The 18773-nt window shown below is 45.0% G+C and overlaps 1 protein-coding gene across 6 annotated transcripts in view; it reads right to left on the minus strand.

Annotated features, from left to right (window-relative positions):
* Positions 1-18773, minus strand: part of RYR3 (ryanodine receptor 3) — a 553937-nt gene that overhangs the window by 43766 nt on the left and 491398 nt on the right. For 5 of the 6 annotated variants that reach the window (XM_067742171.1, XM_067742163.1, XM_067742191.1 and 2 more), the window contains exons 68-74: positions 14797-14884; positions 14609-14701; positions 6959-7129; positions 6185-6244; positions 4544-4675; positions 3973-4085; positions 1116-1212 (exon numbers count right to left, since the gene is read on the minus strand). In XM_067742171.1, coding sequence (XP_067598272.1) covers positions 1116-1212; positions 3973-4085; positions 4544-4675; positions 6185-6244; positions 6959-7129; positions 14609-14701; positions 14797-14884 — 754 coding nt within the window. The remainder of the gene's footprint in view (positions 1-1115; positions 1213-3972; positions 4086-4543; positions 4676-6184; positions 6245-6958; positions 7130-14608; positions 14702-14796; positions 14885-18773) is intronic. The other variant, XM_067742181.1, reaches the window with a different exon arrangement.

Genomic DNA, 18773 nt, shown 5'->3' on the forward strand with positions numbered 1-18773 from the left:
CCTCACCCCTGACACTGAAAATCTTGCTGTTCCTGAGAGATGCCATCCTGGAGCTGTGAGCCTTGCAGTTTCTCCTCTTTTCTCTCTCTCCTTTTACAGAAAGGGAAATCTCAGCTGATGCCAGATGTATAAGTGGATTTTCCAGCAGTGGCAGAACAAGCAGGGTGGACCATATTCAGTAAATTGGTGAGAACTGCGCAGGTTGTGTGAATGGTTCAGAAGAAGGGAGAGGGTTGAAATGATGTTCGTTGTCAACGTCACACTAATCAAGAAACTGGGAAAACCAAGTGACTGTCTTTCTCACCAACAGGAATATATGAAAAGACTGAAGGGCATAAAGAGAAATGGAAAGAAAATGCGGGAGGAAGGATTAAAGGAAAAAAGCCAGGAAGAGGATAAGAAACAGAGGGAGATGGGGAAAGGGAAAGAGAATGTAACATGGAAAGTGTAAATATGAGAAACACAGGGCAAGACTAATGGAGAGAAGTAGGGATGACAGAAAAAGATAGATGGGAGAAATAAGGAGAAAGAGGAAAAGAACCAGGGCTTGGCCAAAGGAGAGGAGGGTGTATTTTCTTTCTGAACCAGGATGAAGCTCAGTGTTGCTGCTGCGATAAGCTTTTCCCCTTGCGTGTTGTTTCAAGTAGTTTTAGAGCATGAAGCCTGTTAGAGACGAGGCGTGGCAAATCTTCAGAAGGGCCAAATACAGAACTGTGAGATGCAGGAAGGGCATTTAGATATGCCTTCCCCAAAGTGAAGCTACTGACTGGACATGCAGGGCTTTGGCTGGGGTGGCTGGCCTCCTGCAACCAAGGGTGCTCAAAACTTAACTTAGCATGAACTTTCCAAGGCACGGCTGCGCATCCCAAGCAACATCAGCTGTTAGTGAGGACGGGGGAGGATGATCACAGGACCAGCCCCTCCAAGTGAAATTCATCCTCTGGCTCTTATGACCATTATTAGCAGGGTTCCCTCTGATAATTTATACAGTTAGCTCCTTTCAGATTTATACACCCAATTCTTTGCGCATCTTTAATGGTTATAACGCACACACATGAATACAAAAATCAAATGCATTCGCACCCATATCTGCTCGCAGTTGAGTCAGTACTTACAGCCAAATCCTGTACTAGTTTCTCTTCAAAGGAATACTCCTCTGTTTCTATCCAAAATCTCTGATAGCCATGGAGGAAGAGGTTAATAGAGCGGTGCCTGAGCGGAAGGGGTGAGAGTGAGGTCAAGAGGGGTCCACGGGACACCTTGTTTTAGTTTGGGCGGTTAACGGTTAGTAAGCAGTTTTTGTACAATCCTTATCTTCTGATTGGTCAGGGTAGCCAAGAGCACACCGTAAGCATTTGTTTCAAAGAAACCAGAACCCTCTAACGTGGCGGATCCTGAATATCTGGTTCAAGACCTGGAGGTCACCGTAACCCTCCTCTGGTCTCCTTGGGTCTTTATCATGTTTTCCCTGTAGTGAGAATTCATTAGGCCAAGGAACAGTCCTGAACTATCTGCTAAATACGGCGATTTGGTTATTCATTTTGGCGGATCACCTGTCCAGGTGATCCAATCTAAATCATGCTGATGGTGAGGGAGTCAGTCTCAGATACGCTGAAAGCAGCAAAGCATGGCTCCTTTACAGGGCCTCTGAGGAATCACAGCTGCAAGGAATCCAGCTTCTACTCAGGAAGCAAAGCTTGGGCACGCTGCACAACTTCTGTGTGCTTCACAGGTTCTAGCTGTGGCCCTGGTATGTGGGAACACTGGATACACTGGCACAAGCCACTTACTCCCTATAGGACAAGACTGACGTCTGGGAATATTAGCCGCTGAAGAGCCAGTAAGTGGTTACCCAAACGTGAGGAGGAAAGGAAGGTCAAGACCAGAGTCATCGAGACCTGGTCATGGTTTCCAGTAGAACACAGCCCTTACCATCTTTCTTCAAAATCTGACCAATCAGAGTTTTTTAAAAAAATTGTACAAATTTGTGTCTTTATGTGTCATGTTAAATCATGGTCAAGAAAGGAGGAGTGTGCAGAGAATGAGCGGGTCTCTCCACCGGTTACATTACCATTAAAATGAGTATAAGCCTGTCATACTGAGTTTTTTCATTAACCTTTTCCAGCCAAACCCGTTGAAAGGTGCTCAGGAAGAAATTGTTAATTTTGTGTCTGGGGAAAAGCATACAGGTTTTCTTTTAAAAACTCACATCAGAGAAACAGTTTCCAGATGATAAAATAAATCCCTTTAGCCCTTTAGTTTGGAAGACTCCATGTAGTTTAGATCCTCATAAGATGGAGAAAAGGAGCGGACTCCACCACTAGCTTCTTAGGTAGTTAGTTTTTATTGTCGTTATGAAATCTACGTATAATTCTCCATGCTAGGGAGAAGTCCAGGGCAACCCTCTAAAACAGCTGGGTTAGGGGCTGGGGTGGCCACGTTTCATCAAGGACACAGTGAATTCCTGGACTTACTATTATCCATACAGGGACAGAGTCGTTGAAGGAGCAACCAAAATATTAAAGGACGGTACTAACATTGTCAGTGGATTTAGAAAAAAAACTGCTTGTTTTTGAGAGATGTAATTGCCGCCTAGCTGGCCCTGGAGGCATGTGCTTAAAGCTGAGCCCTTCTGGAGGTCACGTTAGCACGTCAGGTATGGCTCTCTACCAGAGGGGAAAGCCAATGCCTTCTTGATGTTTTACCACTTCTAGAAAACAGACAAAAGTCCTAGGCGTTTTTGCGTTTTCTACTGGACTATAAATTTCATTTGTCTGCCAGGGCTTCAGCAGGCTTCATGCCCATGACTTCCTGACTTAATTTTTCAGCTTTTTATTAATGAATTCTACTTGATTTGTGATGCCTCCACCTTTCCAGAGACACTAGTTTATTTTCTCAGGAGACCTGTAGGAGCAGGTGTGTGTCTCAGAGGCCGTGATTCTCCACCATCTTCAAAGACCCTAACTAGGAGAGCTCAGTCGGCCAGCTGGCTCAGGACAGGGATATAGGACACTCTCGACAGATGATGGCCAAGATGCACAATTAGATGAAAGCAAAATGTCAAGCATAGGAATACTCTTTTCATCTGATATTCCAAAGAAACACATTTATTTACATGGGATTCAGAATTTACTTGGCCAAGTCAGTTTATTTTTCCTGACCAGGTGAGGATGTTCCTATTGATTTGAAAGGTGATGAAGCAGTGGCTATTCAACTACCAGCTTTGTTTATGATCATAGGCTCAACCTTACTGACTGTGCAATTAGTTTGAGGATGGGAACGTTGTCATATTGCCAATGACACCGAGTCAGCCTCAGGGGTCGACACTGGCCCAGTCTATACTGATGCTCTGCCCTATGTTGACACAGCATGTGTTCACACACAATCCAGAAAAGCCTTCACATATAGACTAAACATCCAGGGAAAGGCCTTATGCCCATGACTGGCCTCTTGGGCCATCTCTAACCAGTGCCCTTTCTTTATCTTGAAGGCAAGTACATCATGCTGAAGAAGTCTCAGCTTACATTTCTGTACTTGCTGAGGAAACATAATAATTTTGGTGTCATCCAAGTACTTGACCATGGAAATATTGTTTGATCTGTGGATGGAATTTGGGGTAAAGTATTTTAGAAAGCAGTTCCCTTTTTCCAGGGTGCCTTTACAGCTGCACAAAGAATCCCACAGGGCAAAACTAGAGAGCTTCCATCTGCTTACGTGGCTGACTTTACAGTGCAAAACGGTGAGCTGAGGCAGGCTTGGGGGCACGAAGGAATCTCAACTATTTTCAGTTTTTATGCTTACCTTAGCAGGCCATTATACTACATGCAGACTGTAATGGCTCTGTGGGTGAAGGACTCCAATCTCTACCTCTGGGATCATGAGGGTCAGGGCCAGAAGAGAGCACAGCTCTGGGAGGATACCTTAATTCTCATCTCTGACTCACATGCCAGGAGAAAATGACAGAATACTTGCCTGGGCAGGTTGTAGAGAGGGGCCATCCTGAAACAGGCCACCACTGCCCGTTTCCGCTGCTTTGATAGCAGTTTGTGCCAGACCGCCTTCTTGGACCTCAAAGGCTGTTCCACCTGAGAAGAAACCACATGGGTAGGTGCACACCAGGCTGATCTGGGTGGCAGAAGGTAGCCACCTGCAGCCCAGACTTCTCAACCCTAGAAGAATTTTGATTTCTCAACTGTAGTCAGCAAAAGGTACCCAGCACTAAATGATTCAGTCTGTGGGAGGCTTAGGTTTTCTTTCTTTTCCCAACTGCTTCTGGTGGCTTATTGCTTTACAAATGAGTAGGGAGCTTGGATGGGTCATTTGAACTAATGGGAAAAATTTTTCAAACACTGGGAATGTTAAGCATTGAGCAGTCTTGCTACAACGAGGCACCAAGATGACACTTTGGGGGTAGGCCAGGATGATCCTTGCTCCTTGCTTTCTGTCTTACAAGGGTGCTCTTAACTAAGAGCTGAGTGTGGAGGAGTTTTATATTTTGCAGGGTAGTCTTCCTTCCTCAATCCTCAGGGTAGACGCTACTTACCTGCTCTAGGTGGAAGACAGCTGCTGAAATTCTCTGCACACGCTCCACTGTCTTTTCTGGGTTGGAAGGTTCTTCACTCTTCAAAACATCCTTGTATAGGTTCAGTTGCCACTTTACAGCCGGGTCATCAGACTGCAAATTGAAGCATGTACATGAAATGAGCCATCTCTTATATCTCTTGAACTGAAAAGGCCTTTTACTCCTAGCATGGTACCATAGTGTTCAAGAGTCTTTTCTATTAATTCCTCTCTCATTTTCTCTATTATCTTTTTCTGGAACAAAGCAGACGCTTTGTAGGAACTTCTCATTCTAGCCTATATGTCTCTTAACCTTCTGTCATATTTTCCACCCCTTTCTCTCTGCTCTGCCTTACGATTTCCTTAAATCGAGCTTCCAATTCATAAATTCTCTTTGCAGCTGTATCTACTATATTTTTTAACCTATAACTTGAATTTTTAATTTCAATGATTATTTTTAACTTTTAAAAATCACTGTGAGGTCTTTTTCAGTGCCACCTCCCCTCTCCTTTTTAAAAAATAATGTCCAAGTCTTGCTTTATAGTTTACATTGCTGCCTTTATCTCTTTAAATATTTCAACCACACTTTAAAAATTCCTTTCTGTAGCTCCTTAGGCTTGAATTCTTCATTTCGTGGCATTTTCTGACTCTCTAATGGTGGTGGATTTCCTTTCACACCGTATTTTTATGAGCTTGTATTCAGGAGGAGTTTTGTTGACTAGCATCTCAGCCCATATTCTAGCAGGTAGACACTCTCTAAGTGGTTCCATGGCTGTTTTTACAGATGATTCATGGGTTTCACTGGTTCAAGGCCAGTTTTATGTACGTTTCCTGCTCTACATTCATGCACAGCATGGGAAGTTAGGCCCCACACTCCTGTTCCAGGTTACTAAAAACCCCAGCCCCTATAATATATATATCTGGTCAGGAGAGCTCTGCAAGTTTTCCCAACTGCATCATCTTCTCTTCATTACTATGATTTAGAGCACCTATTTTCTGGCACTTGGAATTTCTTTTTACTGCCTTTTTTGTAGTATATTTTACCCACCAGGAATTCCTACATATTTGGGATGGAAAGGAGAGGCTATTTGTGTCACTTTAATCTTCCATCTCAGAGCATAATATAATGTATCTGAGGAAAGAGCTGTTCAGATGTGCAGGCTTGGAAAAATCTTAAATAGCCTTAAAATCAAAATTGGTCTTGATTTTGTTTGTTTTTTTGGGTTATATCAACTCAGGTACAAAGTTACTTTGTTTACAAATCTCTAGAGCTGGAAGTGCTAAAACTTCCCCCAGGTGTCTGTTCCCCTCTTTAACAAACCTCACAGTCAGTAAATTCTGAGACCTAATCTAACCCCCCTGCTATGGCTTGATGCTCACACAGTGGGAGGTGGGAAGACATGTTTTACTGGGCCTCTCTGCAACAGCAAAGGAAAGAACAAAAATTAAGGGCCAAAAAATGAAAAACTAAGGGCAGAGAGTTAGTTCTACCGATTAAGCACAAGTACTCTGAGGCTGTTTTTAGAACACATTTAAAAAAACATGAGTAAACTAAGTGGGTGTGTGGCACCCTGCAGCCAGAAGGAAGCCTGTGTGAGTTCTCATTGTCTTCCTGCTGCATCACCTTTTCCTGCAAGTGCAAGTTATTCCACAGATGTTCCTTCACCTCTTCGTCTGTGTCCTTCTGTGGAAAGAGATGTTGAATTTTATTCCTACAGGTCAATATGGAAATATAAAGCAGGGATGCACTGAGGGCCAATGGACAGTTTTGCTGCGATCTTTATTACGAGGACAAAAGAATAGAATTGACAGAGACTCGTCCCAAAGGGCATGCGCTGACTCCCAAGTCAGCTGTAAAGACAATGGGGTGTTGGGACTTCCCTGGTGGTGCAGTGGTTAAGAATCCACCTGCCAATGCAGGGGACACGGGTTTGAGCCCTGGTCCAGGAAGATCCCACATGCTGCAAAGCAACTAAGCCCATGTGCCACAACTACTGAGCCTGTACTCTAGAGCCCACGAGCTACAGCTACTGAGCCCGCGTGCCACAACTACTGAAGCCCGTGTGCCTAGATTCCGTGCTCCACACAAGAGAAGCCACCACAATGAGAAGCCCAAGCACCGAAACGAAGAGTAGCCCCCACTCGCCACAACTAGAGAAAGCCCAGGTGCGGCAACGAAGACCCAGTGCAGCCAAAAATAAAATAAATTAAAAAAGATATATATATATATAAATGGTAAATTAAAAAAAAGAGAAAAGATGATGGCGCGTTGCCTCTGTGCACCTTGGCACCTCTGTGTCCATTGGTCTCCAGGGAAGAAGGACAAATCCTTTAGGGGCTGAGCACTGATCACCACCACCTGTATTACATGCTCCACCAAAGCAGATGGGCGACTTACATAGCTGTACCGTGATTTTGCAAGGGAGATCAGCTCCTGATCGCCTGGGGTGCACATATTCAAACCAATGGGCAGCATCTTCTTGAGTGCAGCCACGATGAGGGAGGTCTGGATGGAATACAAGTCCCCCCTCCGCTTCGTCTTCTTCCTCTCCTGGTCCTGTCCTCCAGACTAGGAGATGAGGTTGAAACAAACTGGTTGAGTGACTCTGAAAGGCACCGCCTCACCTTGGAGGCAGCCTGCCTCCTGTGGCCCCATCAGTACAGGGTGGGCCTTTCTATTAAACATTTCAGAGGACAGTAAAGGAGCATATGAAACAAAGACAACCAGGTGGCCCTTCAAGACCGGCCCTGACCCTGAGCCCTCTCCTTGTGCGCATGCTCACGGAACCACGTGACCAGACACACACCACGGACACGCACGGTCTCTGTTCGCTGATATCTGGGCAGTATGAACAAACTGGTGTTTCTGCTAAAAGAATGATTCGATAACTGACAAAATGACTGCAGAGAAGAACTGAGAATCCTGATGCTGGGCGGCAGTAAACAAGTGAAAGAGCATCTACCCTAGAACAACTGCTGGTGGCCGGGGCTGAAGCGAGCCTTTTGGAGCACGTGCATCCCACTCAGCCTCTGCTCAAGGCAGCACACGTTCCTGCAGGAAAAGGGGAACCCCCAAGTAGGTGGGGCTGCTTTGGGATCTGGCTGGGACAGAGTTAGGAGAAACAGTGCAGACAAGTGAGGGAACGCCCCAAGTCTGGGGGAGTCTGCCCTCTTCTGGTTACACTGTCTCACCCCTTTCTGGGAGCGTTCATCCAATGAAGTGGGAGGTTTGAGAGAAGAGGCCAATGCACTAGGCTACGGCAGCCCCAGGCAACCGACTGAGGACCCTCTGCACCCACAGCACGAGGCGGGTATGGGTGGGCTCAGCAAAGCAAGGCTCTGCGGTGACCCGATTTCCCTGAGTCAGGTTCCAAAAGAGCAAAGCGGCCCACGTGGTACCTCATTTACTGGACCCTGCCTCAGCTGAGTGGGCTCTTGCTGGAAGTGAGGAAGGGCTGGGTGGCCAGAGGCAGAGAATGAAGTCAGGGACCATGACAGGGCAGAATCGGGGCTCATTAAAACTTTGGCTTTATGAGGGCCTTCAAGTGTTTGCAGCATCCAGGCGGTCACGCTGTGGTTCACAACAACCCAAACACATAAGGCTCTGGGAGCAGGGAAGAGTCCAGATGCCTCCTCTGGAACTGGCTTGTAAGACCTGGGGCCCTGGGCTGGAACAGAATTTGTTTTGTGAAGGACTGGCTTTCTGAGAGAAGATTAAGTACGGTCAGAATTCACACCGTCTTGGGGCTGATCTCTTTAAATTACTTCCCAAAGTGTGAAGGAAGTTCATAATTATTAATGGACACTCTTAAAATAGTGGCGACTTCTTTTACCCAGCTTGTGGTGGCTAAACCTTCGGGTGGTTACACCACAGAAACCACAGTGAAATCCCTAGCCAGCAAAACCCAGTCTGACCAAATACTGCCAGACGACTCTACTTGTGCCTCGTGCTCCAAAACAACAGGTCAGATCCAGGACAGCAGTGGGAGGCGGCAGTGAGAAACATGAGGAGGGAGGGGGATGTGAGACAGACAGGCAAGATACACAGTGTCTTATGTTCTAGACACACAGTAGACGGCTGATTCACACAAAGACCTCAAGAGCTCTATCATTTACCGAGTGCTTTCTGGGTTCCTTAGATGTTCTATCAGGTAGAGAATTCTAAAGGTTGTGCCTAACACAGAACTCATTTAAAGTCTAAACTACCTTTGAAAATTGTAAGGGTAATTTGTGAGGTTCTATCCTCAGATTGTCCATAGAGGATAGAACCCAGTTTTGTGAATATAAATTATGAGGTATTGTTACATATACATTACATATAAATGTAAGAGGTAAACAGTAACATGCAGTATACAATCAAGGAAGTATGGAATATAGAACTCTGTGGATTTGATATGCAATTTAAATAATTTCTTGCTCACTATTTTATTCGGCCAATCTCATGTTGTTCTAACTACAAATGCTAAATATATGACGTGGCTCCAACGTGCCTGCTACTTAAATAAAGCATTTCTAATCCTCCCAACAAGGCTGAGACACCCAGTCAGTTTTATAAAGGGGAACATGAGGTTCAGAGCAGTTAAGTGATTTTTCCAAGGTCACACAGCAGTTAAGAGTCTGGGCCAACACCCAGGCCGACATCTACCTGGCCACGGCTCCATTTTCCTTTTCTAACTAAGAGCTGCACATGACCTGGTTCCTGCACATCTCCCTGTCTCGGCTACAGACCTGAGTGCAGAGGGCTTGGGACAAGTGGCAGCAGACACGCATCAATGGAGGCATAGAGAAATATTTCCAGGCAATAACCTGCATAGGTTACTAGAAAATTGTCCCAGGGTTTATTCCACTGTGTGCACACTTTATGCAAAAACTCATGGCTATTTCCAATCCCTGCTGCTGATTCCAAATCCTTGACTTTAGTCCTTGGAAAACTCTCTTTGACGCATAGGAGCCTTGCACAAGAGGCAGACATGTATAGTGTGGAAGGGCTGGGATCACTAACAGCAGATAAGAGGAGTGAGTCTCCCGAGCTCTCAGCCCCAGTCAGCGTCCCTATCTGTTAGTAGGCTGGCTGCAGAGTGGGCAGCTGGGGAAGGGAGCAGAGATAGCAAGGAGACCTCGGATAGGGCAAGGCTTGGCTGGCTTCCCCGGCTTCCCCATTCCGAGGGTGGGTAGGGCCTACATTCACTCTTTGACAGGCAGTTGTCTTCCCTGAAGCAGGCCCTGGGGACCTCCAGGTGGGAAGATCCATTCTGTACCACCCCCACGGTGATCACAGTGCAGAGGGTGGCCAGAGCCTGGCACCTCTAATACTAGGACAGAAAAGACACGTCATGCATTTGACCTGTACCTTTACTTGCATGGCCTGTGTGGAAAGACAAGAGAAAAGAAACAAGGAGAAGTCAGTCAGTGAAAGCAGGGGTCCAAGACACAAGGCACCACATGTTAGTCACAGGTCTTTCACCCCCATTCCTCTGCCAACACCATAGAAAACCAACGGCTCTGGAAGCCGGTTGAGCACAGCATGAAGAGCGGGTGGGAGGTTAGGATGGAGGTTAATTGGATCAAAAGGACTTACACCCAGACCAAGCAGTGCATCCCTGGGGCAAGGTCATCAGAGACCAGCCTTCCAGAGTGTGTGACCCTCGGACCCTGGTGGTCTTCAGATCTGGCCACCCAAGTGAACTCTTAGATCTCATGCCTTCCCCGCCTCCCACCTCCCTCCTGGCACCTGGGTGGGATGCAGACGATCTGTCATGTAACCAAAGACGCCAATTTTCTTTTTTCCTTCCACCCACCACATTATCACCTCCAGAAGATCTGTGGTTACAAAAAGAGTAGGGAGAACTGAACTAACAGGCCATGTGTGTGCTTCCCCTAAAAAAAGTTTCTAAAAAATGTACTCTAGGAATATCCAAGGTGGTTCAGGATCACCCCACAGCCCAAAGGATGGGGAATCTCCCTTCTGTGCTGTGACCTTTAAATATACCTTAGGTCAAAGGCTCCTACACGCTATAGGTTCTAATTTTATTATTTTCTTCACATATTGCTAGGATTAGTTAACTCAATGCATTTCCCTAATGCTGGAAATGCTTTTATTTATGTGTGTGTGTAAATATGTATTTATCGATCGATCTATTTATGCATCTTTTAAATGTTAGCTGAAAGTTTTTATTTCCGAAACAGAAATCTAGAAATTCCTATACCTTCAAAATCATTTCATTTCCCCACACTTTATCACCAATAGTTTATGACCAAATAGACAATTTATGTGTGAACTTTAAAAAAACAGAGACTCTTAAGGGAAAAGGAGTTGGAGGAGGACACAGCACACGGTAGGTGGTGTGCTGTGTTGAGACAGCACACGGGGAGGCTTCGGAACAAGGGCAGAGCTGTGCCATCTGAAGTGCTCATCCCCACTGAGAGGGTGAGGGAAGTAGAGACCAGTCAACCCAACAATAGATGGTAGAGGGAAAGGTGAATGTCCAGAAGCCAGTCTGAGAATGAGAGAGCAAGAGGGAGAAGGAGAGTGAGACAGAGAGAAAGAGAGAGAGAGAGGCACTAAAGCAGGAGGGAGGGCAGTAAGAGAACAGGGAAGGGTAGAGGAGGGAATGGTAGACAGAAGAGGGGGAGGGGATGGGAGACAGAGAGATGAAGTGAATGGGGGAGGGGGAGGGGGAAAGACAGGGAGAAGAAGAGAGAGAGGGAACAGGAAGGGGGAGAGAGAAGAGACGGGGGAGGGGGGCAGAGGGAGAGAGAGCACTTGAGCTACACAAGTGCAAGAGCAAAGGGAATACAAATGAAAGTGAAAAAAGGTGGGGGGGTGGAGGGAATGAGAGAGAGGAGAGTGAGCAGCTAGGGGGATGGGAAGAAGAAGCAAACAAAGTCACACGCATCATTCTGAATACCCTGGACAAGCACCAAGGTGTCTTCTCAACTCCTCCCTGCCCTTTTCCAATTCACTGAAATCACGCTCATGGGGTGAAGTGGCTTTACACGAGGCACTCTAACATGTGCTGCATCACAACTCTTTTACTGTTTATAATCTTGGTCAAGGAACTGGCATTTCTTGGGCTAAACACATTCTAACTTACCATTCCCCTCTGAGGAAGCTGCTGCCATTTTTCCAGAAAACAAAACGAGTTTAAAAACAAAACAAAAACCACCGTGCTCAGCTTAGTTATGTATTGCTGAACATATATTTGCAAACTGGTGTTATACAAACAAAAGACAATACAATGAGCTCTCCCCAAAACGTGCTTTAGCTGCTGGAAAAAAGGACACATCTTTGAACTGACCTTCAATTGATCAAGTAAGAACAGTGTGGCCCACTGTATATTTTTTCCACTTCCTTTCCATCTGCAATGGCATGTGCAGTGTGTGTGGGCGTGCAGCATTCCAGCACACATATCTCTGCCACATGCACGGAGGCCAACTTCATTTATACAACACCAGAATTCAGTTATGAGTGCAGATAAAAGCAAGCACAGGTGACCATGCAGATCAGGTAGTAGAGAGAACATGTAATTTCAGGGAGGCAAAGGCAATGGGGATTCAGCTGGTAATAAAGAGAATACCCCCTCCCCATCCTCGTAATATGTAGTTCTACCTCCAAAAAATACCAGAAATGGCTATGAGTTGCTGTTTATTGGAGGTATGATATCTCTCTGTCTGAAATAATGTGCTGCATTTATGTAACATTATTCAATTCTAGAGATGCATTTAAAACTGACTTTCCAACAGGGCCTACTAGTAGAGCTGCGAGAAGCCAGGCAGTAAGCTCAAGCCCATTCTACAGATTGGTAAACTGGGGCCCCGAGAAGTTAAGTGAACGATGCAAGGCCATACCTATACCGAGCAGCTGGGCCAAGAGTGGGACTTCGCTTCCTTTCAGGCTCTAGTCCTGTTTGCTACTACACTTTGTGCCTCAACTGAGGCCACAGGAACAATATGAATATCTGTTACCCTGAGAAGCACAGCAAATATTATTTAACATCTAGGGAGTGTCCTTACATCCACTACACTGTAACTTTGACCCTCTCCAACACATCTCAGAAAAAAACTGGCATACAATGTCAATGGAAATGAAATGAAAGCACCTGCTCCTATGGACTAACCTTACCAGCAGGAAAGATGCACAGGTTCTGAATACGCTCATCCTCTGACAAGACTAACATACCCTTTTCCTCGTTCAGTGATGTGAATGAACAACTTCAGGTTAGTCTGTTAGTAGGTTAGTTTTGAAACATCATTCTTTGTCACCTCTTCTCTTTCCAAGTATAAACCCAAGGACCCTGAGTAGCCATTCATCACCAGAGGGCTGAGATTATCTTTGCCATTTCTGCTCATCTGGGATCCAAATTCTTGTACCAGAATCATTTTCTTTGCTTTTTTTTGCCATCCGCTGACAATAACAATGGATGCTAGCTGGTTCAGTCAAAAGCCAGAAGATCTACCCCAAGTTGAAGGTAGCAAGGAATCTGTCTGGGATTCAGTGACTTTCGGTAGGTGGACAGGGTCAAACGAGACACTGTAATGACTGTAAGAAGACCCTTCAGAGGGAACTTAGGGATAGATATCCAGGGATCAGGAGTCTGAAAATATCCTTCCTCCTGTACCTCACATGAGCAGCTGTGTATGCCAAAAGTCAAATGCAAAATAAACTTTGGAAAATCAAATAAAAATTATCCAAAGCACAAAAGGATGCACCTTAAGTAAGCTTCCTTTGCAGCAAAGATTCCTCTTGAATGTGAATATATATACACCTAATCTCTCTACATTGTATGTGCACAGTTCTATTTATCAAACTTTACCAAACAGCGCATACCAGATTCTAAACTCCAAGAATCAAATTTTGGATGCTGGAAGAAGTGTTAATGTCAACATAGCTTAAAGATGGAAGGGATGGAAAGTGCAGAGTAATTGCAGCTGACCAGAGCTAGGCACGCTTGGTGAAGTTTTGGGTGTTGAAGTTTTCACTTTTGGTGGCCCCTGGTCTGCAACTCTGCATACAAAGGTCTTCTATCCCAAATGGTTATTTGGAAGGTTGCCCCAAGAGCTTTGCTACAAACCCGCGACTGCCATCTTTCCAGAACTGGTTCTCACTTCTGAGGGGTTCCCGTGCACACTCCACCTTCCTGGTCCTCAGAGGCAGCACTGTACCAGCAGTGAGAGAGATGCGCATCTCAGGTGTCACACGTCTCTTATACGTGACAGTACAGTCAACCCTCACCCAGGCACGCTTCTCAGGGGAAGACAGTCCAGGTAAGCCATGACAGCCGGGAACGAAACAGCACATTTAAGTAAGCCTTGTTTTTGTGTGTACACCTAAAGGAGTGTGTCTGAGAATTCTCTCCAATAAAAACAGCAAAACCTCACTGTGCAGAGCTGACTCAGGGGGAACCCGGAGGCCGGCTGCCCCTCCTGTATTCAATACTGCGACACCCTCCCTGTAGGTGACTCTGTTTTCAGACAGATCTTTGGAACGCCCTCTTTCAAACATTTCCCTGCAGGGTGATGGACAAATGTTTGGGTTTCTGAATGCAACTCACGTGGAAAATAAACAGAAGGCATTAAGAGGTCAGCACAGCTGAAATAAAGCAGCTACAAGATGTTCAAGATAGGAAGAAAACAAGTGCACTGTAAGAATATGTGTCTACGAAATCTTCAAAATAAGGCAATGTCCTCACAGCTAATTAAAAGGTGGCTCTAGGCACATGTATTTTTGTAGCTTTTCTACACAGCAGGGAGTTCTACTTTAAAACAAGTAACAGCAGCTTCTGTTCTGGAGGCCTCTCGAAGGCCTTAGGCAAGTCTTGAAACTTAAACTTTCTGACGCACAAAGAAAGCAGCTACTTATTCATAAAATGTGATGACCATGCTTATTTGAGAGCAGTTTCTTCTGGCTCATTCTCAAAGAAAGAACAGTGGACCTGTTGGTCTCTGTTGTTTGACCTAAACGCAGTAGGAGCTAATCCCTTCATACACCCAAGACATGTAGCTTAGGTCAAGGTTGGAGAGTCTTTGGAATTGATTTCTATGGACTTACTTTTGACATCTTGCTTTTGCTGTCTCCAGTTAAAAATGCCAAATTATTAATTTCGTTCTGAATCACAAAATTTTGCTCTTCCCTCTTGAAGTTCTAAGTGGGGGGAAATAAAAAAGCAAACATTACAAGAAAGTTGAGGTGTACCTTTCACCACCAACTCTAAATCCAGAGCCCCCATCTGTGCTTACGTGAGATTTACACCACAGGATGAAGACCTCTGCCACCATGCGGAAGAGCTGGTCAGAGTCAGCATTGGGGCTTTTGAGCCAGTTAGATCTGAGGTGAAAGACAAGTGAATATGCATGTGGAATTCAGCAATGATTGAAAGAGTCACACTCTAAAAATTATACCGACACCAGATGCACACATTTATCCGGATAAAATTGCATTCCCATAGAAGGCAATCTTCAGAGAGACTAAATATCGATATATTCCTTGCATGCTTAGATACAGGCATGCAATTGTTGTAGGTATTTTTGAAGACCTACAATAATCATTTCCATGTTACCAAAGGATTCCAGGATTCTCTTAGCAAACAGATGTCAGAAATCAACATTTCAAAATGGTCAAAGGTAAGGTTTTGTTTTCCTTTAAACTGAAGAGGTGATGCAGGTTACATTCTAAGTTTTGGGACAGGCCTCCTTTAATCCTCAAGTCTAGCGAGACTAGGAAAGTCTTGGTCAGTATGACATCTAATCTTGTCAAACCTCTGAAATTGTGAGCACTCTATGAACAGTTCAGGCCTTGCCCGTTTTCCTTTCAAAGCCACTTTTATGAATGAAATCTGTAAGACAATAATTTTTTTTAACTGTTATATAAAGTGTATAGGCAGAGACCAAACACCTCCTATGCCCTTTGAAATGGTTTGCAAATTCCCTATAAATAGGCATTACTCATTTAAAAAAAAAATACTAGGCTAAGAAATTTCACAGTGGCGGCAAGAAGGCTCAATTGCAGTAGAATTCAGTCATTTCCTAAAAGTTGTCTTGCCCCTATCTTGTGCGTTTGAATTATATTTTGAAATGGCTGGGTGAGTAAATATCTGCATAAAGTAACACATTAGAAATTAAATTGTCTATCGTTTTTCTTAAAGAAAACTTTGGGGCTGTCATGAATGGTCTAAAAAACCTAATGTCCCTTGGTGGTATGCATGGTAATAGCTATCAAAAAGCCAGTTCCCTAAGCCCTGGGACATCAGACTGAATTGCTCTGAGCAGCCTGTACCGTCTGCCCATTCACGGAAGGCACCAGGCTAAGGAAGAAAGGTGAAGACTCATGAGGCCAAGACCACCTCTGGATTCCTCTCTCATCTCCTCAATTCCTTCCCGCCCTGAGTTCCAGCCTCATGGACATTTTTGTCTAATCTTCCTTGTTTTCTACCTCAGCTAGCCTCTCCTTTATAGGCAGACACTACAGGTGGTCTGCCCAACACTCATTCTCCTCTTCTTCCTTAGGCACAAACCCCCATTTTACTCCGGGTGGCACTGTGCCCTGCTGAAGGTCACATTACCCAGCCCCCCTCGAGGGACAGCCGTGGAGCTAAGTTCTGATCAATGAGATGGAAGAGGAAGTTGTTGGATGAGCCTTCTGGAAAACTCTCTAAAAAGGATCAGATAGCAGAAGGTGCCCTTTTGCCTTTCTACTTCCTCTCTGGAATGAAAACACGACAGCTCAAACTCTAACTGGCATGTTGCACCTGAAGTAACTTTGAACACGGACGCCAATGTTGAGGACAGAAAGACAGAGGAGTGAGGGTTTCTAACGAACAGCAGCCGTACTGGCCATGGACTGGCTCTCTCTGGACTTCCTTCACGTGTGAGATTTAACTTCTAATTTAAGCCACTCTGTAAGGTATCCATCACTAGAAGCCAAATGCAATCCAAACTCGAGGCTTGAGACTGGTAATGCTTTTTGATTTCTTTCATATTGATTTTTCAGGAGCGCTTTTTCAGGGTCAAGTGTCAGGTTTTATCAGAGCTGCCAGCTGTTCCTTCTGCACCGTTTTGGTTTAAATGTGCTTTATAGGCTTGTACTGTGCCTTGAGTGGGAAGAGGCAAGGGGTCACATCCTATCCCGCCCAGGAAAAGCACAGCCACCGCCAGTGTGAGTCGCAGGAACACTGAAAACAAAATCTCAGGTAAACATTTGCTCACAGGAGAAAGAGGCTTTGCATACTTTTGCCTTCATATGGGAATGCAGTTTCAGCTGAATGAATTTTGTTTTCAACACCCTTCTTCCAAGAGGCAGATTTTTACTCTTTGTCTCTAGTGAGGTTCCTTCTTCAGGTTCAGAATGGTGGGTACACATGAACCCACCGTTAAGTGTTTTCCCCCAGGCACGTAAACTCTCTGCACCTCTCAAACCAGATTAAGTCAGTATTTGCAGGAGGACAGAAGAACCTGACCTTGCCTCTCCAACTTGCCCATATACGTCCTACCCCCAAATGATGCAACCAGACTCTCTCCTCCCTGCTCCCAGCCTTCCACAGAACTCAGACCTTTCTCAACATTCAGACATTTGATCCTTTTGGAGGTACTTAACCGACCTGTGGGTTTCTTGTATCATCTGCTCTGCATGCTGCCAAAAGGCAGCTGGGAAATGCAAAGCTGTAGATGGGGAAGACAGTTGGGTTTAGAGGCAAAACAGAAACAAAAGGCAGGAGAATAAAGGAGCGTTAGACTGCTATTGTCAAAATGACAACTTATCAGGTTTTTGAAGAAAGTAAAGCCAGTTATCAGGTTTTGAAAGAAAGTAAAGCCATGTTCCTATATTCACTGCCCAGTTGTCTGACTAAGAGGTAAGAGCTTATCTCTGCCTTGTTCCTGAGCCTCTTGTAGAGGATACAGCCCGAGGTGGTCACCACACAGGATTCACTTGGATTCCCTTCAACAGTCTGCGAGATGGGTTTTCACCCCAAATCGTACTATTTAAAGTTGGTCGTTTCTGTTCAGAGTGTGTCTGATTTCCAGAAAGGAGGCTGAGGCGCTGCTGCCTTGTGTAGAGAGGTTTGTTGAACCTATGTTGATGTATAATCTCCCGGCATGAGGACATGGAACCCTGATTCGCCCTGCTCGGACCACAGCATGCTGGGAGCTCTTGCTTATTCTGGGTCAGCTTCAGGTTCAACACTGACCCACAGAAGCTTCTCTTCAGAAGACTGTTTCAGCTGTCGAAGAGACTTGGAACACTGCTGTGACAGGGCTGAAGGAAGTCCAAAGGTTTAATATGACGAGAGAAAACAGGGGAGGACAGGACAAGATGGCTCTCTTCAATGTTTAAAGAGCTGCCACAAGAGAGACTGGAGTAGTTTTGTGTGGCTCTAGAGAGCAAAATCAGAGTTGATAGGAGATAACAGATCTGAACTCAAAAACGGTTCAGAGTGCGGGGAAGGGGAATTGGATGAAGGTGGTTAAAGGTATAAACTTCCAGTTGTAAGATAAGTACGTCCCAGGGGGTGTAAGGTGCAACATGATTAATCTAATTAACGCTGTATGTTATACGTGAAAGTTAAGAGCGTAAATCCCAAGAGTCCTCATCACAAGGAAAAAATACTTTTTCGTGTCTTTTATTTTGTATCTGTGCGAGGTGATGGATGTTCGCTAAACTTATTCTAAGCATTTCATGATGTATATAAGTCGAATCGTTCTGTTGTATACCTTACACTTACAGAGGGCTGTGTGTCAATTATATCTCAATAAAACTGGAAGAAAAAAAATGAATGAGAAAGAGTTGAACCAAAATGGCTTTAACTGTCTGAAACGAGAATGGGAAGGCACGCACAGTATGGTTGTACCTGTCATCCATAACCGTGGTGGACAATCAGGCAGGAAATGCACCGCTAGGAAAAGGGAAGAGGATATTGATTCATCCAGTTATAGGTAACATGAGCTGGCCTCTATTATTCCTGCCAACTCCACAATCCCGTGCTTCCAAGCCAGCCAATTCTTTTGGGTGAAGAAAGAACTTGAAGGAGGTAAAGGCACACACACAGGAAGGAAGTATTTCTAAGGGAGGCTCAGATGGCCATAATGCTCCCTGGTGTTCAGGGAAGAAAGGGTTGAGAAGTGGGGATGAATGAATTAGTGATGATCTCAAAGACTCTCTGACATTGCCATTTTTAGCAACTGTCAAACAATGTGTAAGTGGAACACACTCTATCTTGCAT

Source organism: Pseudorca crassidens, chromosome 1, assembly GCF_039906515.1.
Source record: "Pseudorca crassidens isolate mPseCra1 chromosome 1, mPseCra1.hap1, whole genome shotgun sequence".
Lineage (NCBI taxonomy): Eukaryota > Metazoa > Chordata > Mammalia > Artiodactyla > Delphinidae > Pseudorca > Pseudorca crassidens.